Genomic DNA, 27470 nt, shown 5'->3' on the forward strand with positions numbered 1-27470 from the left:
TTTCTGGTCTGTTTAAATTAGAAGACATGGTTTCACTACAGCAGGCTAGGCCCATTTAAGTTAGAGGACCTAGTCCTCGTGTAACTCCTTTAGCTAGCTTTCTCTACACAGGGCTAGGCCCGTTTAAGTTAGAGGACCTAGTCCTTGTGTAATTCCTTCTTAGGGCTAGGCCCGTTTTAGTTAGAGGACCTAGTCCTCCCTTCCTTTTCTCTCTTTCTCTTTTCAATCTCTCTGGGCTGTGTGCGTGTGTGTCGAAGGAAAGTAAGGAGCATAAACCCTCGGGGTTCAAAAAGTGTATGAAATACTCCCAAAAGATGTCCTTAACGGATGGCCACAGTAGCTGTGTCTACTGCCTAGGGGCCATCCACTTACAGGAGTCGTGTTTATTCTGCCATGCTTTCTCTCCTAGAGTGTTACAGGAGAGGAAGAACAAACTCATACTCAAGGCTCTATTGAAACCATGCTTTGAGGAAGCACTATCCAGTTCTTCGGCTTCCTCTAAGTCTGGGAAATCAAAATCCTCAAAAAGCCTTCTCCGGCACCGGCTGGTGTCTTGGAGCCACCTCCTAAACAATCGAGACAATCCAAATCTGCCTCCTCGACTCCTCAGCCTTCGGAGCCGAAAGAGAGCATCATGGTGGTGTCAGAGTCGGTTCTAGGGGTTTCGGAACCGATCTCTGAAACAATTGATACAGCAGTTAACTCTGCTACTCGGAGCCGGTCTGTAAGCTCCCTACCGGTCTCCATAACAATTAAGTCTCCAGTGCCCCCCAGGTCAAGATCTCCAACTATGTCTTCCAGGACCCTTTCAGAAGAAGTTGTGGAGAGGGTAGTGCTGAGACTCCTGAAGTTGTCTGCCTTGCTAAAATTATTGTTGGCTCCGACCCAGTCGGCTCCGGAGCCACTTGACCCAGCGTTGTCCCTGTTTGCTATTCCTTCTCCGAGCCATACTGGCCTTTTGGAGCTGGAGTGCTTGGTACCAACGGAGGAAATGCTGGCTCCAACTTCCCTTGTTGCTGTCTTGGAGCCTGGTTCGGCTCCGACACGCTCGGTGCCATCCATCGTGTCCAGGGGCCGAAGCTCTCCTGTCGGCACCGACAGGGTTGGAATTGATCTTCTTCGGTTCTGAGCCTTCCTCATGGTGCGTCGCCCAGGGTGAGCTCGGACCCTGCATCTATCTTGGAGCTGACAGCTGTGGCTCCTGCGCTGACCTGCGTCTTTTCGGAGCAGGGGAGGTCTTCAGAGCCGGAGAGGTCGATGTTTGAGATGATGAGGAGTGTACTGTCTCATTCTCCAGCACCTACCACTGGTGCCAGCACTCTTCCCCCGAGAGCACCCACTTCAATCTCAGCCCCTACTCTCTCTGGAGATAGTAGAGACCCGCAGCCGCAGGAGCCATCGGCTGGTGGCCCCCACACTAGGCTTCCTCAGAATATCCTTCCGAGGAGCCTCCCCGGAAGAGGTTATGTAAGGGGAAACATATTGATTCCCAGGATGAGTCTTTGACATTGGACACTGACCTCGTGGAGTCGGGAGGATCCCCCTAAGTTGTCATCTGATGATGTCTCCTTTGTGGACATATTGGAGATCCTTAGGCAGAGGTGCGACTGGCCCACTATTAATCCTTCTGATGAGTCGGTGTACCTGAAGGCTTTCGCATCTCACCTTCTGCCTCTTGGGTATCTCCACCTTTTGACAAACTAATGGATCTACTCAGTTGAAAGGTGTGGGATACTCCTGACACCATGGAGCCAGTCCCCAGGATACCAAATAAGTTCTTGTCTGCCCCTCCTGGTTAAGAGTTCTTGTCCAAGGGTGTTCCCATAGATGCCATGGTGGTGGTGGCAGACACAAAAAAGTAGTTAGCAGAGACCTCTTCATCTGTTCATCCACCAAACAAGGAGTCTCAGCAGATGGACAGATTTGGGAAGTGTATTTTTAGTTCAGCAGCCTTTACCCTTTGGTCATTGAACTATCTCACGCACTTCACGAGTTTGCAGAGGGATCTCCTCAAGGAGTTAGGAGATTTCATACAAGGTGCATGTACTGAGGGAGTTCCTGACAAAAAGTTTACTCAGTTGTCCACCTTAAATTCTGTGGTTAACTCCTCCATGTGACTTATATCTTATGCTGTGGATGGAGCGAGTAGAGCAGTGGGTTCCAGAGTTGCCTTGAGGCGCCACTCCTGGATGCGCTTATGTAATTTTGCGGAACCATTCAAGTCTACTTTCACGAACGCCCTGTTTGATGGTTCCTCATTGTTTGGTTCCAAGTTGTAGGATACACTCACTCGGTGTGAGCAAGAAGGAAAGACACTTTCTGCCATGGGACTGCGTTTTACTGTCCCTTCCTGACCATATCCCAAGGGTCAAAGGGGCGGTAAAATGTGTTTCAAGAAGTCCCAGAGGGTCTTTCCTGACACACAGGGTGAATCCTCCTTCAGAGGCAGAGGAGGAGAAAATGGCAGATGTTGCCCTAGAAGCAGGGGCGGTCCACAATACCAACAAGGCCATGATTCCTTTCGAGGACAGCCTTATCAGCGCTCCTGTTGTGGAGCCCAACTGCTCTTCTCTGGGGCCAGTCGGGGGTCACATTTCTTTGTACCAAGAAGCCTGGCTAAATATCACCCAAGAGAAGTGGGTACAAAGAGTTGTTACCAGAGGCTATATCATACCTTTTTCCTATCACCGTTTGTTCCCAAAAGGATCCCAGATGTACTACTAAATCACAGGGATCAGGCAACTGTGGAGATCAACAAGTTGGTCGCAAAAAGAGTCATCCAGCCCATCCCAGCAGACCAGATAAGATCCGGAACTTACTCCAGGTTCTTTTTAGTTCCAAAACGAACCAGAGGTTGGAGGCCAATATTGGACCTCAGCAGATTGAACGACTCAGTGAAGGACAAGTTTCGGATGGTAACACTGCAGTCTATAGGGAAAGACTTTTGGATGTGCTCTCTGGATCTTCAGGATGCCTATTAACCACATAAAAATGGACAAGGTGTCCAGAAGCCATCTACACTTCTGGCTGGGAGCCAGTCACTATCAGTTTCGCGCTCTGCCCTTTGGTCTCACCACAGCCCCCAGAGTGTTCACCAAATGCATGACAGTAGTGACAGCTCACCTGAGGCGTCAGGGATTCCAAGTGTTTCTGTATTTGGACGACTGGCTCCTGACCGCCCCCACCAGACATCTACTCATCCAAAACAGGAACGCCATGATTCAACTTTGTGCTCCGTTATGGATCTCCATAAATTGGAAAAAATCTACATTATTGCCCTTTCAATCTGTGATTTTTATAGGCACAGTAGACATGACAGCTTGTCTCCCTGCTGAAAGGGCACAGAACTTAGTCTCCCAAGTTCGGCGTTTTCTCCCATTTCTAAAAGTCAAAGCGAAGGGGGTTCTTCAGCCCCTCGGGACTATGGCTTCCACAATTCTATTGGTACCATTAGCCAGGTTGCACATGAGAATTCTCCAGTGGATTCTGTTTTCCCAGTGGTCCTTCCAATTTCTCCCACTGAATCATCCTATCCTGCTGATGGAATCATGCAAGAAGAACCTTCGTTGGTGGATAGATCCCAATCAACTGATCATGGGTGCCCCCTTTGTTCCGACCCAACCCGTTGCCACTGTGACCACGGATGCCTCCCAAATCGGGTGTGGGGGGGGAATTATCTCGGCAGGACTGTCCAAGGCACATGGCAAGAACACAAGGCTCATCTGCATATTAATGTTCTGGAGATGAGGGCAGTGCTTCTGACGTTGCAAGCACTTCAAGACCTTCTTCCTCTAGGGACAATTGCGATACAATCAGGCAACATGTCGGTGGTTTGGTATATCAACAAACAGGGCAGTACCAGATCTTACCTACTCTGTTGAGAGGCCATGCGAGTTTGTGAATGGGCAAAGTCTTCCCAGAGCTTTCTGGTTGCAACGCACATTCCAGGGATGACCAACATGATAGCCGACAAGCTCAGCCGGGCAATCATAATGCCTCAGGAGTGGTCTCTGAAACGGGAAACAGTGGATCAGAATTTCCGGAAATGGGGACAGCCTTGCTGTGACCTTTTTGCCAGCCCAGTCAGTACCAAATGCAGCAGCTATTTTTCCCTCATTCCCCCTCTGGGGGAGTCTTCCAGAGACGCTCTGGCTCACAATTGGCTCATGGGACTTCTGTATGCTTTTCCTCCAATCCCTCTTATTTCCAAAGTGATTCAGAAAGCCAGTCGGCTGTGAAGCAAGTTGATCCTCATTGCTCCTTACTGGCCTCATCAGGTCTGGTTCCCCTTCCTCAAGCCTCTTCTCCTGGACGATCCTTGGATCTTGGACCCAGCTCCAGATCTGTTGACTCACGTGTCAGGTTTGCTACATCCCTCAATCCACACCCTCAAATTGACAGTGTGGCTGCTCCAGTTCCATCCCTAGTCAGGCTTCATGATGTATCATCCTCAGTATCACATATTTTTATGTCCTCCCATAAACCTTCAACTAGGAGGCTGTATGGTAGTAAATAGAAAAGATTTTCTATTTGGGCACAGAGAATGAATGTCGATCCATACACTGCTTCTGTCCCTGTGATTCTAGATTTTCTTTCTGAGCTTTTTCAACAAGGATCTGCTGCTGCCACTGTTAGAGTCCAATTGGCATTGATTTCTCATTTTCATTTAGGTTTTCCAGATACCAATTTAGATTTCCCGTAAGCTATGCAAGACCTTTTTGAAAGGGTCGCTCTATTGAGACCACCTCTGCAAGAACCAGTGGCTTCTTGGGATTTAAATTTTGTGTTGTCCAAATTGACTTCACCTCCCTTTGAACCTTCCCACTCATCTTCTGTAAAATTTTTGCCTTGGAAGACCTTGTTTTTGGTAGCTATCACATCAGCTACATGGGTATCGGAGCTACAGGCCTTGTCTATTAAGCCACCATATTTGATTTTTCACAAAGACAGGGTGTCATTACGTACTAATCCTTCCTTTATTCCCAAAGTTTGTTCTAATGCTACTTTAAACCAATCAGTAGAACTCCCAGTTTTCTTCCCTAACCACTGTAATGCAGCTGAATACTGTTTTCGTCAGCTAGACGTTCATAGACTACGTTTATCTCTACAGCGGACTAAGGCTTTCAGGAAATCAGATCAATTGTTCATTTCCTTTTCTGACTATAGATTGGGCTTACCAGTTTCTAAAGTGACAATATCTAATTGGATTTCCAGTTGTATAGCCTTTATCTATAGCTCAGAGGGCAAACCTTTACCCTACAGGATCAAGTCTCATTCTACCAGGTCGCTGTCTACCTCTGCAGCCTTTCAAGCCAGGGTACTCCTTGATAATATTTGTGCAGCAGCTACGTGGGCTACCCCTCACACTTTTATTACACATTACAAATTGGATTTGGCATCCAGGGGTAGAGCATCCTTTGGTTCCACGGTGCTCAGGAGTATTTTCCAATGAGCCACTCAAGAATAAGGTGCTAGGGATGCTGTCCCATATGTAAAAATGAAGTTGAGATCGGACTACCTAACATAAAGAAGTTATGTACTCACAATAACATTCCATGTTGGTAGTCAATCTCCCCCTTCAGTTTTACCAACCCGCCCTCCTGCCTCCATCCTGGAAGATTTGGAAGTAATAATTTGGTTGCCCTTGGTTGGCGACCCTTTAGTATTGGTTGTTTTTAGGGTTGTTTATTCTAATGAGCAGCAAGCAAGATCTGGGGATTGTACTGGTTTACCACCGGATACCTGCTTAGCTACGAGCCAACCAGAAGTCTTCCAGCTTGTAAATTGGCCGATTCAGAGCCGAAGATCGGCTCCGAACCCATATGTAAAAATTAAGGGTGAGACTGACTACCAGTATGGAACGTTATGGTGAGTACATAACTTCTTTTTTCTCCCACTTGGGTACTGATGTCCATAACCTGTGATAGCAAGCTCTGAGAAATATCATATTCCCTCACACTGCAGTACATTAGAATGGTACAAGCATAACTAAAACTTAACCAGTAATTCTGTGCTTCTGGTTTATTAGCTGTGATAAGTATCACACTTGTTCATCAATTCCCGTCCACATTTAGGAATATGTATATGTTTATTTGTTTATCGCACTAGAGTACTGATCAAATATGACCAGTTGCAGGCTCAGCCTTGATTGCAAAGTGTAGCAAGTGACAAGCAGACATGACATATTATTAATGAAATGTATCACAAGGCAATCAGTTACAGCAGTAATATATTAGTGTAGTTAAGCATAACTACATTTGAATTACTATGTTACATGTGGTTTGAAATGATCAGTGGAGCACTATCTGAGTATGGTACATACAACTAAATCATGTTCAATAATTACATTAATATATTGTGTAATGAAGACTGTCCTAAGCAAAGCTTTGTAGTAGGTTTCTTTGTAAATACTTTCCATACAGTTTCTTATTTTAAAGGTAAGATTGCATGGCAAATATGGCCTGTCCTTGTAAAATAAAGGGGTACAAAGTACAGTATTTTTTTTTTATTCTTACAAATCATTTTGGTGTTTACGTTGTAAGCTCTTGTCTCCTCTAGCAGTTTGACAGATACATTGTATCATAAATTTTATGTTAAATTCCTTCTGTACTTGCTCAGATACCTCCATTGTTGTACCAGTTTGCTGACTATGATAAAGCAGCGTACCAGATTTAATAACTGTTAACGCCCGCACTACAAATAGTAGACATTCAGCTCACTGGTGAAAGAAAAACAACAACCATTTTCCCCAACTTTTCATGAATCACTCTGCGAACATGCACGACGTGAAATATTGTTTTCAGGCAACAGCTGCATTCCTTCTGTCATTGTTGAATATTAAACAGCAGCATACACCTCTTGCAAAGGCATAATCAATATAATTAATGCATTGCGTAGCTGGCTAAGCTATTGTCAACCAGACATCTAAACCACTACAAAAGCATCTCTTTGGCTTCATTTTAAGGATTTTTCTGTTTGTAAAAATAAACTATCACAATTCACTGTTTCTAGTTCTGCCAAGGATGCAGCTGAGGAGGTATTCTTCTGGAATTACTTCAGCATCCAAAGCAAACTTCATATATTAGATTTTGATACTGAATGGTTGGGACTATAAATAGTTCAAAATAGTGAATACTAGCGGAACATTAATAAAAATGGTTGTCAGTTATGGGGTTAATGTGCATGGTGGCAGAGTAATTGTGGTGGGAAAATTGTGTTACAGATCAAGACCTGTTGTCTGGAGGAGTTTGTTGTCACAGTTATTTGTGTTACTGGCATAGTGGAAGAAAGTGAATTGAGATTAGTACTCTGACTAGAATCTGCTATGTCAGTAAATCGAAAAAAGGTTGTCAACAAGGCAGTATAATTTTTAAATGTAATAGTACGAAATCAGAATGATGCAAATAAAACTTATTTCAACACAAAAGTGTTTTTTGTCTTTACAGGTAGGGCCATTTACATTCCATGGTAATGTGGACAGAGTAGTTATTATGGTACAAAGCTGCTGCTCCCAGCTATTATACATGGTAATTATTTTAAATGTGTATTTCCAATATTTGGCATACATGCACACTAATGGATGGCATGCTGATGTCTTAAGTAGTTTCTTCTTCTCATCTCCATTTGAACCCATGTCACAGTTTTCAAGACTTTTTGCTTAAATGAAAACACTGAAACAAACAAAAAAAATAAATGTTCAGAACCTTCCCATTCCCCTTTTAACTTGGAACAAGCACACAAAAATATGTATATTTTCAACAAATTAAGTTTACTTCCCAGACAGGAAGAGTTGCCCAAATTGACGCTGTACCCACAAGAACATACCCATGCCAAAATGCATGTTACAACCAGTACTCCCACTTTCACTGATTGTTGTCTGTTCTTTCATTATTTCTATTTCCTCCCAGATATGAAAAAACAGCTTTCGATAAAAAATAACTTTTAGCCTTCAGAAGAAGTATACTGGCCTCATTTAAATAAACTTAATTGTGCACTGATCTATTAAATGTATTAAAGTATTAAGACTGCTGGGGAAGCTACTACTTATTATTCACTTCCCAGGGTTTTTTTTTTCATTGAACTATTTGCCACTGTACTTTTTAAGTTTTACATTTCTGTCAGCAGGGAGTGCTCAGAACTGTCAACATTAATTACTTGCCTCTGCAGAAAGGTTGTCTCCAACTCAAATCAGTGAGTAATGAGGAAATGAACACCTAACAGCATTGCAGATGCATGAAGAATCTGTAAATTTTGCCCAGAACAGAATGTACAGACCTCCCATGCCAACTGCCTCCACCTGCAGACTTCTTGTCTCCCCTGAGAGCATTTGCTAATGGAAAAAAGAAAACAAGCTAATCCTTTGCATATGCAAGAAAGCTACTATTTCCATGCCTTTCATCATGTTGTCTAATTTTTTCAAGCCTATTTGCTTAGAAAAAGTTGTTTACAGCTTAAACCAAGGATGTTAATGTAAACATCCACCCTTGTAAAATAGGGATACATTTCTGTCTTACTTCTGCATATACCAATACCATTTTACCACACTTCAGTCCACCACTGCAGCCCAAAATCACAATATTATATTAACTTTAACTTGTTTCTGACCATCCTTTCTTGTCTTGTTACAGTATGAAACCTGTTTACCTTACTACTAAAAATACATCCCTGACGTATACCTCAGTCACTGGTTAAGACTCTTCCCAATTTCAGATGTAAAATACCCCTAATGCATACTATGCAAAGCTGCTTTATGATATACCATGTAACTTTTATCATCAATATTTGTATACAAATGTTCATAAAAGCAAAAGCTGTTTTACAGAGTTGTTACTTCGTTCTCTTTAGTTTCCTTCTAAACATTAATGACCAGTTGTAATTTATGCTTTTCAGTTCTTGCACAAGTTTAGTAAAGTCAACAAAATTACAGTCTTTCTCAATTTTCTTACAAAGCCATATTCCACATCTTTATTCCTATAATGATTGAACTGATGTTTTGTATTCTCCCATTTATTGACTGATTTCACTGTTCCTGATTTTCCTAACCATTTGCATCTCCAAACACCAATTTCTGGTTCAAACCCAATGTGGCCCTGATTCTTCTGGTCAGCTACTGTGCTTTTTTTCATCTCTCAAGCATTTACTTTTGGAACAATGGAAAAAGTTTCACTGGCAAAGTTTGTTTCTGTCAAAAGAATGAAAAGCAGAGTTCCCTTTTGCTTGCAGGCTCAGTCTTTGTTATGTAAATGTTGTTATTCCTCCCCAGCCTGTTCTGCATCACAAATTACTTTAATCCCCCTGGAAAAAAAATATTCTGAAAGCATTTGGATATAGCAGCTTGTATCTCATGTCTGCCTGTCTCAGTTACTTGATTGATGGTATAAATTTGCTTCCCTTCTGCCTGGTGTACAATGAATAATTATTTTCCATAAACACTTTGTTGTCTCCAAATTGTAATACTTTTACTTTCTGCCACAGTTTTGTCAGAATTATCTCATTCTGCTGGTATGACTGCATCTTTACTTGTGTAGGTCTTGGCTGCTTTCTCATTGTCAGGTTTAGAGCATACGCTCAATATGCCCTTTCAGTTAACATACCCTACTGTGGAACATCAGTCCAGTAATTTATTTGTACTTTTATAAAATTAAGTCTGTTTCTTCCTGTTTATCTAGTAGAGCAGAAAATCTCAGGTTTTCAGCACCCACTCTGCCTTCTAACTGTAGTGTTTTCTTGAAACAGCTATTCTACTGAGCCAGTCTCTTTATTTCAAGCCTCTGACTTTTGCAGTTTTATTCAGCTTATCTGATTAGCTAGTTAAAGTTTCTTCAATTTTTTCAGTGTTTTGTTAATTAAGTTGGTATATTCCTTTAGTGTTTAATTTACTTTAATTATATCTGAGTACATTTGATTTATTTTTTTCTCTAAATTACTAGAAGCTATATCCTGTACCAAAGATGCAAATTGAATTGCTTTTTACTAATCAGCTACAGGATTCTTCCCAGACAGATTTTGTTTCTTTTCTTTTTCTAGTTGATTTCTCTGCTTTTTTACTTTGCTGGCATCCAGGCAGTGACTTAATTTTACACAAACAGACAGTTTCAGTTGCCCCTTTTCTCAGTTTTGTCTTCACACTGGAAGAGGTAAAATCAACCAGTGTGAACAACAAAAGTGTTTTTGTCAGTTGTAGTAACTGACACAGTCATACCAATTAAAATGAGTCATTCCTACATAACTCATATATGTGGCTCACAGGTATACACTAACTCACATATATAATAATAGGGTTCCTATCAGAAGACCGAAGATGCATTTTGTCGAACTTCAAATGTTGAAAACGTAAATAAAATGACGAAGCGCCATATAAGTGAATTCTTTCCCTGGGAAAGAAGTCGCTTGGCCACTTCCGTCACTTTGCCGTTTTTGGCACTGTAGTGCGATCTCAGAGTTGGTATATTTAAGTAGGGAGGATGTGGGCCACATAGCCCCCCTTTTTATGTAATGTTTGAATGTTTTTTTGGAAACAGCGATTTTTTTTTTCCCCTGGGAAAAAAAATCGCTGTTCTGGTAGTTCGATGTATTGTGAATTCAAACTTTTGAGTTCGATACAACTACGTTCGATCACTTGATCGTTCGTTGTTATAATATAGACCCTAATAATATGGATTATATGTAAAACATTTGGTGGGATTCAGAAAGGCTTACTGCACTATGAAAACCTGTTCTCTGCACTTACTACATTATGCCGGAGTGCAGCTGATGTAAATTTGCTATGTACTCTTCCCCAGAAGTATCACTGGCATCTGAATAGTGTGGTAGAGGGATTCAGAGAATAGCTATTTCTCACTATTTGGGACTTGAAGTTGAAAAAGTTTATACCATCTTTTGATGCTGTACACCAATACATTTTAGCGGAAGAACTGGGGCTGTCAGCGATGCTGCTGGTAAGTACTGTATAGCTGCCCATGTGGATATGTCTGTGTTTTTGCATCTGGAAGCATGTGTGTATGTTTGAGTGCATGTCTACAGGGGCATATTTGCATCTGTGTGTCAGTTTTTATGTGTGTGTGTGTGTGTGTGTGTGTGTGTGTGTGTGTGTGTGTGTGTGCTTCTGCACGTGCCTATGCGCATGTTGGATGGCACCTGTGTAACTGCACTGCATGGAGTGCTAGGGGGAACACTAGAATGGTTAGGTCTAAAAATGTAGTATTTGATTCATGGACATGATAATGAGCCACTAATGAGCTGTTGTTCACTGTAACTTTATCATGTCTCTGAATTGCAGATTATTGCCTTTACACTATTGTGCAGTACAGTGTTGCATTATAGTATTGCATAATTAGCACTGGTGGCGGTAATTTTCCTACATCCCAGTGATTGTCTTATATCGCAAACTGGGGAAAGTACTTGTAACATACTCTTCCACAAATGCAAATTTAAATAAGCATAAACATAAAAATAAGACAGTGTAACTTCCTTGCATGCACTTGAATAAAGGAAGACTTTAGCGCCATGTAGAGAGAGAGAAAAATAATTGTTCAAGTATTACTGCTAGAAAAATATGGAAATAAACTTTAAAAAAAGAATCATATATAAAAGAGCAACATGAATACAAGACAAAACAGCACATTAATAAAGGTAAAATAGTTGTTAATTTCCACATCATATATGTACTTGTTTGAAATACCTCATAAAGAGTTGTGAATAGATAAAGGGCAACAGATGCCCCCATTGCTGTACCCTGCAGCTGCAAATAACATTTTCTTTCATACTGGAAATGCTTTCTAGTTAACATAGTTTCCATAATTTAAAAACAAAATCAGTGTAGTGAAAAGAATATAAATCACGCGCTCAGCTAGCCTTTGATTGCTTCCAGTCCCAAATGATGTGGAATATTGGTGTATAGTACTTTTACTTCTAAGGTCCATAAACAACCACCTTCCACCTCGGGTTGGGACATTGTTTGAAGAAATTCAGTAGTGTCATTGAGCCTTGCCCTAAATGAGCTAAGCAAAAACTTCAAACATTTTTCTAAAAAAAATCTCAAAAAGTCCTGTACTAGCTACTGTAGGGCATCCGCATTAGGGCTGGTGAACAACTTGTGTACATTAGGAAGAATATTTAAAAATTGAAGTGTAGAATTTTGAACTGTTAATTTTGTGGCAAGAGACTGTGAAACCAGAATCAACACAATAGATCAAAAATTCACAAACTGAATTTTGGAAATTTCTAGTTGGATCTCTGCATAATATTAATTATCTGATATCAGTCAGTTATTCAGTATCTTTCTTACTGTACATTGAAAAGTCCGTTAGTATTACCCCCCTGCCCCCATCTGCCTGTGTATTAAGAACATAGTTGCTGTGGCACCGAAAGTATTAATCATTATCTGTGGCAGATAAACGGGAAACAAAATTCCTAAACTGAAATGTAGTGTGTTCAGGTGACTCATTTTTCACTGCAGATTCAAAGGATTTAACTACAGGGTAGTAAAGAGGGATGAAACTGGACTGTTGAATAGGACTTTTTGAGATTTTTTTTTAGAAAAATGTTTGAAGTTTTTGCTTAGCTCATTTAGGGCAAGGCTGTAAGACACTACTGAATTTCTTCAAACAATGTCCCAATGTCTATATGATAGAGCAAAATCCCAAAAAGGGAAGGCATCTCTGATCAGTATTAGCAAAAAACTATGGGCACTCATAAAATCGTCTAAGGCCAGCTTCGAGAGAAAAATTAATTGCACAGGACACTAAGGATAATCACAAGGCTTTCTTTCTTTATGGTAGGAACCTGGGTGGGAATTCCCAGATATGCTCAGAATTAGTCCAAAATGACAAAAAATACACCGAACCCACAGACATTGCCAACATCCTAGCTGACAGGTTCAGCGCAAACTTCTCCCCACCAAAAGGGCAAATATCTATCCCAGCAGAGTGCTGTCCCCCTGACATCTCAGATGCTCAGGTAAGAGCCACCCTCTCCAAAGAAAAAAACACAGCATCAATGGGACCAGACGGTGTCCCGGGCTGCATCCTACATGAACTCCAAGAAGAGCTAAACCCAAACATAAAACTACTGTTCAATCTCAGCCTTACTACACGATATGTACCCAAAGAGTGGCGTACAGCAACAGTGGTCCCTCTCCACAAAGGTGATGCCTCAACGGATCCTGGAAACTATCGCCCCATAAGCCTGATTAGCTTGGTCTGCAAAGCTATGGAAAGGATCATCATGGACCTCATAAATAAAGATATTGGGGACCTACAGACACTGGATCCTACCCAGTTCGATTTTGTTAAGGGCAGATCCTGTCTCTTAAACCTGGTCGATTTCTTTGAAACAGTCACCAAGGCCATTGACGAGAGGAAGGTGCTCCACACAGCCTACCTGGACCTCGCAAAAGCCTTCGATACAATATCCCACTCGGGCATTATAGATAAGCTCACCAGCTTAAATATAAACCCCTATGTCACTAGATGGGTTGCAAACTGGCTCAAGAACAGAACCCACATGGTTAGAATTGCTGGAGCCATGTCAGACTCCAAACCAGTTACAAGTGGCGTCCCACAAGGCTCAGTCCTGCGACCTCTCTTGTTCGGTATATATTTCTTGGAGGTACAGGCCAACACGGAAGGACTGTGGCTGACCAAGTTCGCAGATGACTGCAAACTGGGCACCATAATCAACTCTCCAGCCGATACAAGCATCCTACAAAAGGGCCTCATAGAAATAGACAACTGGTGCCAGAGCCATGGCCTCAAGCTAAATGCCAAAAAGTGTATAGTCATCCCCTTTGGCAAAAACAAAGTGCCCACAAATTACCACATAGGTGGTAATCCATTAAGTACAGAAGAAGTAATTAGGGACCTGGGGACCCAAGTTGATAGCAATCTCTCATTTGACAACCACGTGGCCAAAGTGGTTAGAAAAACATTTTATTTAGCCCACCTAATCATGAAGGGATTCACATCTAGATCAGGGGAGGTCATCGTGCCTCTTTACTCATCCCTCATCAGGCCCATAATTGAGTACAATGCCCCTTTTGGGATGTACCTTACCAGACACCTGCAGCAACTGGAAAGACCCCAAAAGTACCTCACCAAGAGGATCAAAGGGCTCAAACAGATGCCATATGCTGCCCGGTTAAAGAAACACCAGCTCTACTCAGTTGCATATCGCCTGCTGAGAGGCGATCTGTGCCTGATGTATAAAGCCATGTCCAACCCGGAATTAATGGACATGCTGCACCTCAGAAAATCCAAATCCCATCGAGCTACGTGCTCGAGAGACTTGAACCTCAGCACTGAAATAAATAGGACATGCTGGAGGGACAGATTCATAACCCAGAGGCTCCCTTCAGGTTAGGCAGAGTCCCTCATTGACTCTCTTCAAGAGGAATCTTGATGAGTGGATGGGAGATCGTAGGTTTACCCCGGGTATCACTTCTGTGTCACTGTTAGACAGAGGCACAGTATACTAACCTCGAAAAAGGGCATAGCAAAATTAATTTAAAATGGGTGGCGAAACCCAAACACACTCTGGCTAGGCTTATAAATGCCCTAGGGCAGATAGCCTAGTATGAACCTATGAACCTATGAAAGTGAAAAGCACTACATCAGTATGTTACAGACAGCATGTATCACCCTTAAACCATAATTTAAAACTCAGCTTCGTACAGAATGCCTTCAAATCCTTTAGAGTCTTAAACTCAGATGCATGACATATAGGACTGAAATTCAAATCTTTAAGTACATTTTTTGTGTATTCCTGAAACATGGAATAGAAATATTTAAAACCACGTCATGAGAGTCTGCATCATAGTTCAGAGTTGTACAGTCATGAGATTTTGGAATATTACTGATACATCTGACTAGCATCTCCTTATCAGAAAATATATCCATTAGGTCAAAATTGACCACCTGATGGACATTAGATGAAGTGTACTATATTCCTACTCTTCTGTGTGATAGAGTTGTATTTCACCAGCACATATGGGGTTAAGGGGTTGGCATAATGATCAAGGTATTTACCTTACAAACACAAGGTGCAGGGTTTGATTCTCAGGTGGGGGTAATTGGTTAAGCTTAAAATGGCTCATAAGGGCAGTTAACATAGTAGTAATCTATGAATCTGTGAACCTGTATGAATGATGATTATATTGTACAAAGATGTACTGTGACTTTATTGAACTGTAACATCATAACATAATGTAATCACCTTGGTCATGTCTGAAAATAAGCTGCTCCTACATGGTATATTACTGAGCCACAAAATTCCAAACAAATCAGAGGGAAAACTAGCGTCTTAGCAAAATTAAGTAAAGTGAATGTTTTGCAATTATACTTTCTAAGTATATAGAAGAAGGTATATAAAAATTAGAAAATGCAGTAAAATATCAAGAATATTTAAAAATATACGATACACTATGAATTAACCAAAGATACCATTTATTTCTTAAGGTGAGCACATTGATTATTGTGGATATGCTGTGCTTCCAATGGCTATAGAACAGGATATAGTGGCTGCAGTTGCATCTGTGAAAACCCAAGTTCTTCAGCTGGTTAATGCAGATCCACGGTACAGGTAAGAAAAATGTCTTTGTTAGCATTGATGCCTTAGTATTCTTTTCCTGTGTTGGATAATTTGCCTTATTCATTTTCTTCTGGGAACTCAACATCCTCGCATGAATCTGCCTAAGCCCTGGAAGTCTACTACTGTTTTCTCTACATGGTGAGGTGGCATGTACAATAACGTTTTTCGATTAGAGCTATCTTTTTCTTTGTCTATATTACTGGTGTTGTTGCAGTACCACAGAACCTACACAATGATGGTCAAAGGGTAGGCTTCCCCTTTGTGGTTAGAAGATTGATATGTTAGAGCAATGAGCATTTTCTACCTTATTTGCATGTAAAACCCAAACTTATTTCCAAATTCAGTTTGTTAATGTAGCAGTGCATAGTTTCACTGATTTATCTCTGCGTGCTTTCTCATTTGGGTAGTTTTATAAGACAGGTATGCTTTATTTCAGATAACACTGTTGTAATATGTTTATTGTGCGGGGAGATTTTTATGGTTTTATGTATGTATTATTTGTTTTTGTTTGTTTACAGTGAAGTTCAGCTGTGCCATTTGTAGTAGTGGCCTAGGGAGAAATGTTCCTGGCTTACATGGTTTAGTGACAAAAAGTCGACAGATTTCCACAATCACATATGACAGTAATGAAGACAGGTACATATATAAGCAGTAAGACGGCAAGAGCTGTAATTCAGATATGTAATGTTTACACGGTGACAACTACACTTTTATCTTTGATGCATCATTAATGATATATTAGCTAAGCTATTTCACCATCAGTTCAGTATGCATACTGCATACAGGGAGTATAGCTATGAATTCATATCTATCTAGTGTGGATGACAAGTATATCAGCAGCAAAACTGGTGTTCTACTTTGGGATTGTGAGTAGAATGCATGTATACAGAAACATGCCATGTGATGTACATTTTATGATAAAATATACATGTTGTAAATACTTTGTAGCTGGTTGCTTGAGAAGATTTTATTACAGAAAAGCAAGACAAAGCCTTACATCAGCTAATGTAACAGTTGGACATTCACTAATGTGTGTGACATTTCAGCTACAAGTGGCTCATTTGAGGCTTGCAAGTAGCCTATTTATTTAAATATAAGTAAATAATGTTTAATATTTGATTTCATAAAAAAATTTAACAAACTGCTGAGCTGTCGTGCATGTGAGTGGTGCATTCTCTGCAGTACCAGAGTTGCATTATGTCAACATTTGTTAGGGTGCATCTCAGTATGTATATTAGAAATAAGTTGCAATGAGGAAGTATATTAAAAGTCCAAAGTACTACCAGTGAGTTACTTCATTGTAAGCTTGCCTTATAAATAAGCCTTACACTAGAGTAAGTCACTTACACTGTGAGCCACTATTTTGGAACTGGGCCCTGCAAAATCATTCAGATCAAACTGTGTAGTGGTAGTGTTATGAAAATGTTTTTTTCTAAGGTATGGTGTTTGATTAGGGACAAGGTTATGTAAAGTCCTTATGCAAACACCATACAACATGGCAGGATACAAGATAAAATCTGTACAATTTAATTACACACAATGAAGCCGATGTGAAAATGTGTTTGCTTGTTATGTCAAGTTCTTTGGCTTAGTAATACTAAAGGTTACCGATTTTATCTTGTAGCTTGCTGTGTTGTGTGGTGTTTGCATGTGGACATATCGCGAGTGATATCACCACACTTTATTCTACCTGCTGTACTTTTGTTTGTTGTAGTCATATATTACACAAACATGCATGCACATGTATACACACACACACACACACACACACACACACACACACACACACACACACACACACACACACACTGTTGTGGTTTCAGCACTAAAGTGAGTATGTATATTTTGTATAGAAATGATATTTTTGGTTTATATGTTGAAGCATAAAAATTATATTACATTAATTTTATAAAATACAAGATACTGCTGGTTCTTTGCCTTAGAGGATGGCACCCAAGCTGATGTTTAATAGATAAGTATGCCAGTAACATTCCATTAAAATTTAAACTACTGTACAGCTAGCAGCATTATATTATAAACAGCAAAACATATTCAAAACAGTCAGCTGCTCGGGGACTGCATTTGGAAAAGGTTGTTAAGGGGTTAATAGTGGCACAAAAATGATTAGAATTTGTGCTTTTATTCCTTCAAATGTAGAATCTAATTTGCTGGTCGTTATGAAAAACAGTTGAATTATTGGTGCTATGTTAAAAGGTGGCATTTACTATTTTTGCTTTGCTGTTACTGCAGAAACAGACGTGTCATTACTTGTGCCATTGTTACATTTGTACTGCTGACTTAAACAAGTGGTATTTAGAATTTTCATTTTACTATTTTTATTGTAGAGCTGGATCTGCCATTACTTGTGAAAGAACTGGAGGAATACTGCTGCTTAGATGAATGAATGTTTTCATTAGTAATGTTACTACAGTACTGGATTTATGAACAAAATTTAGTTACATTTTTGACTTGGAAGGTAGTTAGAAATTTTATTTTGCTGATAACACTGCAGAGCCAACTTTGTCAGTGCTTGTGAATTAATAGTGATGGCATGTCTGCCTGTGTTTGAGACATGATAAAAATGAGTTAAGATTCATTGATTTTTTTTTATAGAAAGAAGCATTGGTCAAAAAGTGCTAAAACTGAGAAAAGTATTTTTTTTCTGCATAAACATGAGTTAAGATTCATTGATTTTAGTATATAAAGAAGCATAACTCAAAAAGTGCTAAAGTGGACACAAATATTTTTTGCATAAGGGTCAAATATGTATATATAGCGCCGCAAAACATACAACAGTAGGCAAAAATGGAAACCTGTAGTTCATTACTGGGCACAGAGTAAAAGCCAATGTGTTGTCGATAGACTGCAGTGAACATAACTCAAAGTAAAGCTGCTCTTTCAAGCTACTCTTGTAACATAAGATAACCAGCACAGATAAGTGGTAGTTAGAATTTTGATTTACTGTTTGTAGAGCCAGATTTGTCATATTTGGGACAATAATTGTGTTAATGCTGCTGACACAGGCAGATGTTTTTATTAAAAACGTCCCTTTACTAATGTCACTGCAAAGCCATCTTATTTTTTTTTAAAAGAATGACGGTGACAACGTTGCCTTTGATGGTTTTTAAAATTTTGGATTCATTTAATATTACTGCATAGCAAGATTTGTCATTACTTTTGAAAATGGTTCTATTAATGCTGCTGATGTAGGCAGTTGGTACCTAGAATTTGCCTTAGGAAGCTGATGGTTATAAAGGAGACCAGAGCCAAGTTCCTCAGTACCTGTGCAGGAAAAAAAAAGTACATTCAATTCTTGTGCTTTCATTTTGCATGTGGTGGTGCTGCGGTAGCGATGTCGCCTCACAGTAAGACGCTGTCTGGTTCGATTCTCAGCTAGAGCGTCTTCTGCGTGGAGACATGCGTGAATGGGCATATCTTCGTTGAAGGTTGTACATCAGGGCTGGTAACTCGGCACGTAAAAATCAACTACCAATCATTAGCGGACTGGAGTTCCGCTGTGGCGACCCCTAACCGGGAAAAGCCGAAAGACACAACAACATTTAAAACAAATTTCTTAGAATATTGCAACCCATACCATGGCTAATTTTAAACCCAGCATTCACAAAACCCTAACAATAGTTGCCATCTATGTACCTCCAGGAGATAACATACCATTGTTAGAACAGATTCTCCACTGGATGTCTGACAATATACCCGATGAGACTATAATACTAGGTGATGTTAATATCAATTAGCTAACTATCTGTTCCAACTCCCCCACTTCCAGCATTAACTTGTATGGGTTTACTCAGCTTATCTCTTCCCCCACTTTTCACCATAAACCCACTAATTCAAGTTCTATTATTGACTGGATTCTTGTTTCTAATCCTCACCTATATCACTATACTCAATCCCTACCAGATTCCATAAGTGATCACAGTCCAATTTGCATCCAAAGATTCTCCCCCATTACTCTAGACCTCAAAAGTTTAAAGAATGCCATAAGCTAACTAACTTTAACTCTGAGATTTTTAACAACTCTCTCCTTGCTATAGATTGGTCCTTCTTATTTACTGTACCTCTGGATGAAGCAGTACATACATTTAACTCCATCTTCCTTAACACACTTAATTCTCTTGCCTCACCCAAAATGTTCAGAGTAAAATCTCAGCATTCCCCTTGGCTCTTTAACTGTACTAGTTCTGTAATACACAAAAGAAATAATGCGTGGAAACTTTGGACCAAAAGTAAATCTCCAGAAAGCCTCCTACAATGTAGGGAACTCCGCAACCTGACTAAAAAACACATTATCAATGACAAAAAGAACTTCCACCACAAAAATGTAAGTACTACACCCAGAGACCCCAAAATGTTTTGGAATACTATTAATCAGATTCTTTACCCAGGCAGCCCCTCTACACCTCAGCCTTCCCCCAATAATACCCCCTGTGAAACTGCAACTGTCTTTAATTCATTCTTCATTGATTCCATCAGTTCTATTATGTAGGCTTCATATACACCCAGTCTCTCACTCCCTACCCCCCTGTACTACACAACTCAACTTTTTCACTGAAACCTGTTCCTACCAGCTACATTAAAAAACTTCTTAAACTAAAACCTTGTTCCCCATCAGCTGATAAATTGCCACCTCTCTTCCTAAAGACTGCATCAAATCTATAGCATACCCAGTCTCCATCCGTATAAATCGCTCCATTAAGAAATCTACTGTCCCTATTGTTTGGAAAAAAATTCCACATAATTCCAGTCCATAAAGGAGGGAATTCAAGAGAACTTTCTAATTTCCGTCCTATAGTCATTCTCTCTTCCTTTTCCAAAATGCTTGAACATTGTGTTCCCAGACCATTATTAGCCCATCTCATTCAACACAATCCGATCACCTCTACCCAACATGGCTTCCGACCCCACCATAGTACCACTACTGCTTTCATCTCCTTTACAAACTCCATCTCCTTTGCTAGATATAACAATAAACTAGTGTCCTTTCTCTTTCTAGATCTTTCTAAAGCCTTTGACACTGTTTCCCATTCCAGCTTTCTCTCACAATTATCCCAACTTAACTTGTCTACAGAAACTATCTCTTGGTTTAACAGTTATCTTACTTACAGGCAGCAATCTGTCAAATGGCTGTCTGTCCTATCTCCTTTTTTTCCCATTAAAATGGGTGTTCCTCAGGGGTCAGTTTTAGGTCCTCTTCTTTTTAACCTCTTTACCAATCAACTACATCAATCCTGTCCCCAATCCTTGCTCATTCAGTTTGCAGATGACTCTACTATCATTTCCATTGCTGATAACCCTACTGACTTGCTTCACCCTCACAGAATCATGGATAACTAACAACCATCACATACTCAACCCCCAAAAAACAAAACTCCTCCTGCTTTTCTGTAAATCCCTCTACCACCTTAAATCATCTTTTACCATCTCTTCACTGAATAACACTACCATTACTGCTGATACTCGTACATAGCTTCTTGGTGTAGTCAAAGACGACCAACTTAAATTTGACCTGCATGTTCACCACTGTATTAAGAAAACTCACCAAAAGTTTGGCCTACTATATAGAAATGAAAAATTCCTCACCCCTGACTCTGGGGCTTCACTTACTCATGCTTACTTGCTACCCAACCTTTTCTATTGTTCTCAAATTCTTACTAACTTACAGTCTTTACTTCTCTCTAAACTGGAAATTACTTACAGCAAAGTAGCCAGATTCACTGCTAATCTGCCTTCAAAATCTCACCACTGCCTTCCTCTAAGGACTCTTGGATGGCTTGAGCTTCCTAATCAACTCTTATTTTCTCAACTTATTTTCATCCACTCTATCCTGAACAAACCCTCCTCTTTCCCTAGCATCTCTACGCCTATCTCTCTCTCTCTATAACCCTCCCCGATCCCTTAGAAGTTCTGATCAATGTTTATTACAGATTCACAAACCTAAAAAATTAATTGGACAAAATCTATACAGCTATTCTTCTGCCACCCAATGGAACAAGCTTTCCTTGTCTCACGAAATATCAGCAATGTCCATAAATTTAAGAAAATATTCAAACAACATATAAATACCATCTGGTTATGTCTTTGTGACCATCTCACCTAAGCTCTGTCCCTTGTTAATATTCTTTTTAAGTATTCTTTCTTTTCTCTTCAAACTATACATATGATAAAATTTTATTCACTTGTTTATATCAAATTACTTAGTCAATTTTTCCTTATGTTTCAATATGTTGTTTCTCTATTGTGTTGTATTTTACTGCATTTTATATGTAAATTATTTTGTTTTGCTGTATTCTGGAGCTTTTCTCCCCGGGCCTCCACTGAAAAAAGGCTTTTGCCCAGTCGGGACTATCCCGGTCAACAAACGTCAAATAAATAAATAAAAACATACCTTTGTTGCATAGTCCTGATGTAGTTCTTTGTAAAAAAAAAGACCTTGCTGGCCAGTGTAATATAGATTTTATGGAAAGAAAAAGAAGAAAGAAAGAAATGAGTGTGAAAGAAAGTGGTAGAGGCAATGACAGGAAAGTTGGAGTAGATGTCAGGGAGCATTGACTGCAGAACTTAAGATTGCAAGGACTCTAGTAATGAATGAAGCAATGATAGTGAGAATCATCACATATGAAATAAGTAATTATAGAAGAAGGACCGGGTTAATGGATTAGAGGATGTGTGAGAGAAAAGGTAATGGTAATGACTGATTGGGACGAGACAAGATTATATATTTTTTGTTATTCTTTGACCCTACTGCTTGCTGACTGTCGTACTCTTTCTTGGTCAGTCAGCTGTTTTGTTCCCATCACCAGGAGAGATGCATCCAAAGGGGGTCATCATCCCAGCAGCCGTTTAGGTGGTTGGGGCATTTGTCAATTTTTCTCCTAGTTGCTGTCCTTGCATGCACTGGTATGGTGCTGTTTAGGGGAGAGCAGTGGACTGTCTGTGAATGGCAACCCCTCACTTCCACAAGGGGTATCTTCTTCAAGCAGTGCTTCTGCCCCCCTGCAGTGTGAATGATGGTCTTTCCAGTGTCTACCAGGTAGATCACACCACCCTGTGTGCCTCCAATTTAGTGTAAATCCTTCCCTCCCAACCCCGGGAGAGGTGAGTGGGCCAAACCTTTTCCCTACTCCTTCTCAAGTGTCATGGCTGCTAATCAAACCTAGCTGCCTGGATTACAGTCATGGCTTTATCTCTCTGCACTATAGACTCAGGTGGAAGAGAGGGAGATATCTCTACTGGAAAAGCCTGGGGATGCTAACAATTATTTAGCTTGGTCAGTAAACCCCACAAGTGCAGTACTAGTTGTAAACTAGGTGTAATTTGCTAGCTTGTTTGATGGCTGATTTTGGAGGCAAGATCACACATGTTAAGAGGTAGTTTATTACATTGTTTCACTAAGTAGGCATTATAGGTTAAGTCTGCTTCTGAAGTGTTAGCTGCATTAACTTGTACAAACATGGAAACTGTGCAGCGGAGTGGCCTTGAAGGCATATAAACAGTGTATTAGAAAGATGTTAATCATATTGAAGACTGTTGCAGTAGCCATAGCCGTATTGATTATATCCTGCCAAGGATGTAACAGCTGGCTAGATTCTAAAGCTTCAGTACATCTTACACATGACCAAAATGTCAAGCAGGTCAAGCTGAGCTGACTAAAAGATAAATTTGGTTGCAGAGCCCTTCAGAGTTTTACTGACCCCCAAAGGGTGCACTTCTTTGAGGCTTTCTAGTACCGAAGGGTCGACTTGTGCTTTCCTTTGCTGGGCAGATAAATTCCTTTTGGGGGGGGGGACTTCCATTTTTTTAAATTTTATTGATGCTCTATTACTTTCCTCTTCAGGAAAGTTATTTTAAAGCTCTGAGTGTTGTGTTTTATAGTGGAATGTCTTGACACTGTAACATACTTTTAAATGGAGCACTTATTTTTTCCTGTCAGTTTAAAAGTAGTCTAACTGAAAACTTTTTTTTTTTCTGTGAAGAAACTGTTTATTTTCTTTTGTGGGTCTGGCATAGTGTTTTAAAGTGCTTTTTACTGTGTTTTTCTGTCAAAAAAGTAACTTTTGTGGGCTGGTAGTGTTTACTGACAATTGTTGCTTGTCTTCTCCAGGAAAAAGGCATGATTTTTAGCTTGGCCATGAAACAGACTACCGGTCCCACGGTTGGTCTTTCTTCCAGCCACAAAAACTTAAGCAAACAGCCTTTGCTACCACAGCAGGCTAGCATTTTGTCTCAGCCTCTGGTAAGTGACTCTGTTGTGATTATTAGTTGTACCTTAGACTCTTCATCTTTTACCCTAGATCCCTCTGGAGTAGCACCTACAACCACCATGAACCAGGGGGTTAGCCACATCTTCTGAGCTGTTTGGGTACCCACCCTCAGTGGGCAAAGGAGAGACACTGTTGTTGGTCCTAGAAGAAGGAATAGTGAGGATTTCCCTGTTGTGCCAGAATGCTGTGCCCAACAAAAAAGGGGAAGCATAGCATGTGCTGCCATTAGTAACGTGGGTGGCCCCATTTTTCCTGTCAAAAAGAAACAGAAAACCAAGCGTGTATCTACTCATCCTCAAATTTCTTTAGATAGGCGTAGTTTACTGGGTCTGGTTCAGGGTTCAATTTAGGCTGTTGATCCCTCTTTTAAAGTAGTTTCAAGTAAAAGAAAGAGGGATTCTTCTTTTCTTGAAGAGATTGACGATTTGGGATCTGAACAGGAAGATGCAGGGGTTAGATTAATTTTTTCCCCTCAGATTTCTGATTCATACTCGGGGGAGAGCTCAGTTTCTGATTCTGCCTGTGGGAGGGGTCTCTTTCTCTGATACTATTGCTAAAATGTACCATATTTTTTCAGTGGGAAAACGCATAGGTTTCTCAGTCTCTCAGAAAATACTGTGAGTTGTTACAGAAGGAGTTTCCAGAACCTCTACCCAATTTATCCTGTTCTGTCTGCTTTAGAGGATGTGTAAGTTACTGCCTTCAATTTTCCTGATAGGCAGCCAGCTGGCACTAAAAAGGCATATAGGATGTATAAAGTTCCTCAGTCTTTACATTTTTATGTATTGTCCCCAAACCTGACTCAACAGTTATAGCTTTAGTTGATCTCACTGCTGCTAAGCATTTAGTTAATTTCATATCCTACTCTTTTTGACAAGGATGGGAAAACGGTGTAGACTTCTGCAACTTTGATTTGCAAAGTTTTGAATTGTCAGGCTAATATGTTAAATTTTGTTCTGACAAATTGTGAAAGTATGAGGAATGTTTTATCTGTAGTTTCTCCTTCTTGTGAAGAAAAATATGTTTTAAATAACTTGATTTCTTCTTTTGCACTGGCCAGTACTCATTGTTTGCAGTTTGTGTACTTCTTCCAGGGCTATGACCACTGCTACTGTTTTGAGGAGGTTTGCATGGCTGCATTCTTGAACTGCCCAGATGATGTTAAAATGAGATTTAAAATTCTCCCTTGGATAGAGATTTAATGTTTGGCCCGTCTGCTGCAGAGGTGATCAGAAAGTGCAACGAAAGGAGCAAGCTGACCAGGGAATATCTAAGACTTTTCAGCCCTCCTTTTCAAAGTTGGCCAAGTTTTTTTTTTAATCTCCTCTCCAGTTTTGGCAAAAAACATAATAAAGAGCTTCAGCAAACTTCAAAATTCAGATAAATGGACGTTTAAGAAGAAATGGCAAGGGGTTCCAAAAAAAAGTCTCAAACCTCCCAAAACCATGGACAGCCAACAAGTCAGAATAACTGTTCAAGAGCCCTTGTGACCCCCTCCCACCATTGCCACTTTTATCTTCCAAAAAGTCTGAATCTTCATTTTTCTCTTTGGCAACAGATTGTTTCAGACAAATGGGTTCAGAAAATAGAACTAGGAACATACTTGAATAAAAACCCTTCCCCATTTCAGAAGGAGTAACTGGTTTTATCATTCCTTGGGATAACATGTGATGAAGAACAGGTGGAAAGAAAACAGTCTTATATAGAGGATGAGGAATGATCCCCTGGAAAGGAGGAATTTCCTTCCTCTGCTATCTGTAAACTTGATGAGTGAAAGAAAATGCTTGAGACCAGGTCTGGATCTTTCTTTCATATAACTGTGATAGTGTCCAAATTCAGAATGATATAATTTCACAAACTGTTACCTCTTCCAAGTTTCCTGGTAACACTAGACTTAACATATGCTTATCATTTCAGACGTTTATTAAGGTTTTATGTGTCTGGATCAGTTCTGTGCCTTACCCTTTGGACTGTCCACTGCACCATGAGTGTTCACAAAGTGTCAAGCTCCAGTTATGGCTCCTTGAAGGCTACAAGGATATTCACATTTTTCCATATTTAGATGGCTTGCTTTTCTTCACAGAGTGTTTTTCAAAATGTCAGGAATCTCTATCTTGGGTAAGAGATCTCTTGCACAAGCTTGGATTCCAAGAGAATATTCAAAAGTCTTTCATGACTTCCTCATACAGGATTGTGTTCCTGGGATGTCAACTAGATACAAATAGCTCTGTGTCAAGATACATCAAACCGTTCATTAAAACAAATAAAAGAACGCAGTGTAAAGCTTTCGGATTTCCTCAGTCAAATTCAAATTAAAACACTAATCTCCATTTTGTATAGTAATTACAGATACAATCACATGACACAGCCATCCAATTGGAAAAAAAATCAAGATTACTTACAAAAAAACTTTCATAAATATACCAAGATTCCAGTCTACATTAGGCAGAGCTCCTCGCTAACCCTCTTCAAGAGAAACCTTGACGAGTGGATGAGAAACAGAAAGTTTACCCCAGGGATCACTTCAATGACTCTGCTGGACAGAGGCACAGGGAACTAATCTAAGGGGGTGGTGAAAGCCAACATATTCTGGCTAGGCTTATAAATGCCTTCGGGCAGATAGCCTAGTACCTACCTATGAACCTATAAACCTGTACAGATTTTTTTAAAAACAGGCTTATGTATATACAAATTTAAAATCACTAAAATTACATTTGTTTCTTAATTAATATGGGTTTGATAGTAACAGCACTATTTATACCAGGATCTATATGAGTTTGCAATCTTAGAATCAAGTTATATTCAATGATTTCTAAGCTATTGCTAGTATCGCCCCCTCTAATGCTTTTGTTTATGATGTCAATGACCCTAAATCTAAAGTCATGGTCAGTACCAGCATCTACAATATGTTTGGCATGTGCATTCTTTTGAAAATTTCTTAGGTTATCTGAATTATGCTCTGTAATACGATCCTTAACCCTGTGGCTGCATTTGTCAACATAGAAGGCAGTGCACTTACTACTACAAGAGCCTAAATGTGCTATATTTGTGGTGTTACATGTGGCATAACATTTGAAAATATATTTCTTGCCTGTTCTTGGATGTTTAAATGTATTATCTGTAGTAATGTATGTACAACAGCAGCAATTATGGCAGGGATATGTTCCACATTTATTGGTAAAGTTTTCATTCTGATTGGATGACCTGAAATCCTTATAGCGTAATCTTCTTTTTAGCTTTCTACAGTTTCTATTGGCGAAACCTGGTTTGTCATCTGGTATATCTTTTAGCTCTGGCATCGCCCTCAAGATAATCCAATTTTTATAAATTATTCTTTTGACTTCACCAGTTCTCGTACTATATGTTGTTAAATGGCTAACTTCATTTCCTAGTGTATATCTTTGGCTATTTAAAAATAATTTCCATTCTCATTAAAAAATGGTCTGGTGGTCCCATTTCTATCATTTATCACCTTGTCTAAAATTTGCTGTAGTATTGTACCATCGTAACCTCTCTCTTCAAATTCTAAAGCAGTTTTATTCATTTGTTCTCTACATATGTCTTCATTTATATTCAACCTGCTGATTCTAGTTAGTTGTCTTT

The 27470-nt window shown here is 39.9% G+C and overlaps 1 protein-coding gene across 1 annotated transcript in view; it reads left to right on the forward strand.

The window, feature by feature from the left end:
- The window catches only part of GALK2 (galactokinase 2), a 612555-nt gene that overhangs the window by 21259 nt on the left and 563826 nt on the right, over positions 1 to 27470 (forward strand). The window contains exon 3 of the mRNA XM_044076364.1: positions 15453 to 15576. Coding sequence (XP_043932299.1) covers positions 15453 to 15576 — 124 coding nt within the window. The remainder of the gene's footprint in view (positions 1 to 15452; positions 15577 to 27470) is intronic.

The sequence above is a fragment of the Protopterus annectens genome, chromosome 7.part0 (assembly GCF_019279795.1).
Source record: "Protopterus annectens isolate FY-2018-M chromosome 7.part0, PAN1.0, whole genome shotgun sequence".
Taxonomy (NCBI): Eukaryota; Metazoa; Chordata; order Ceratodontiformes; family Protopteridae; genus Protopterus; species Protopterus annectens.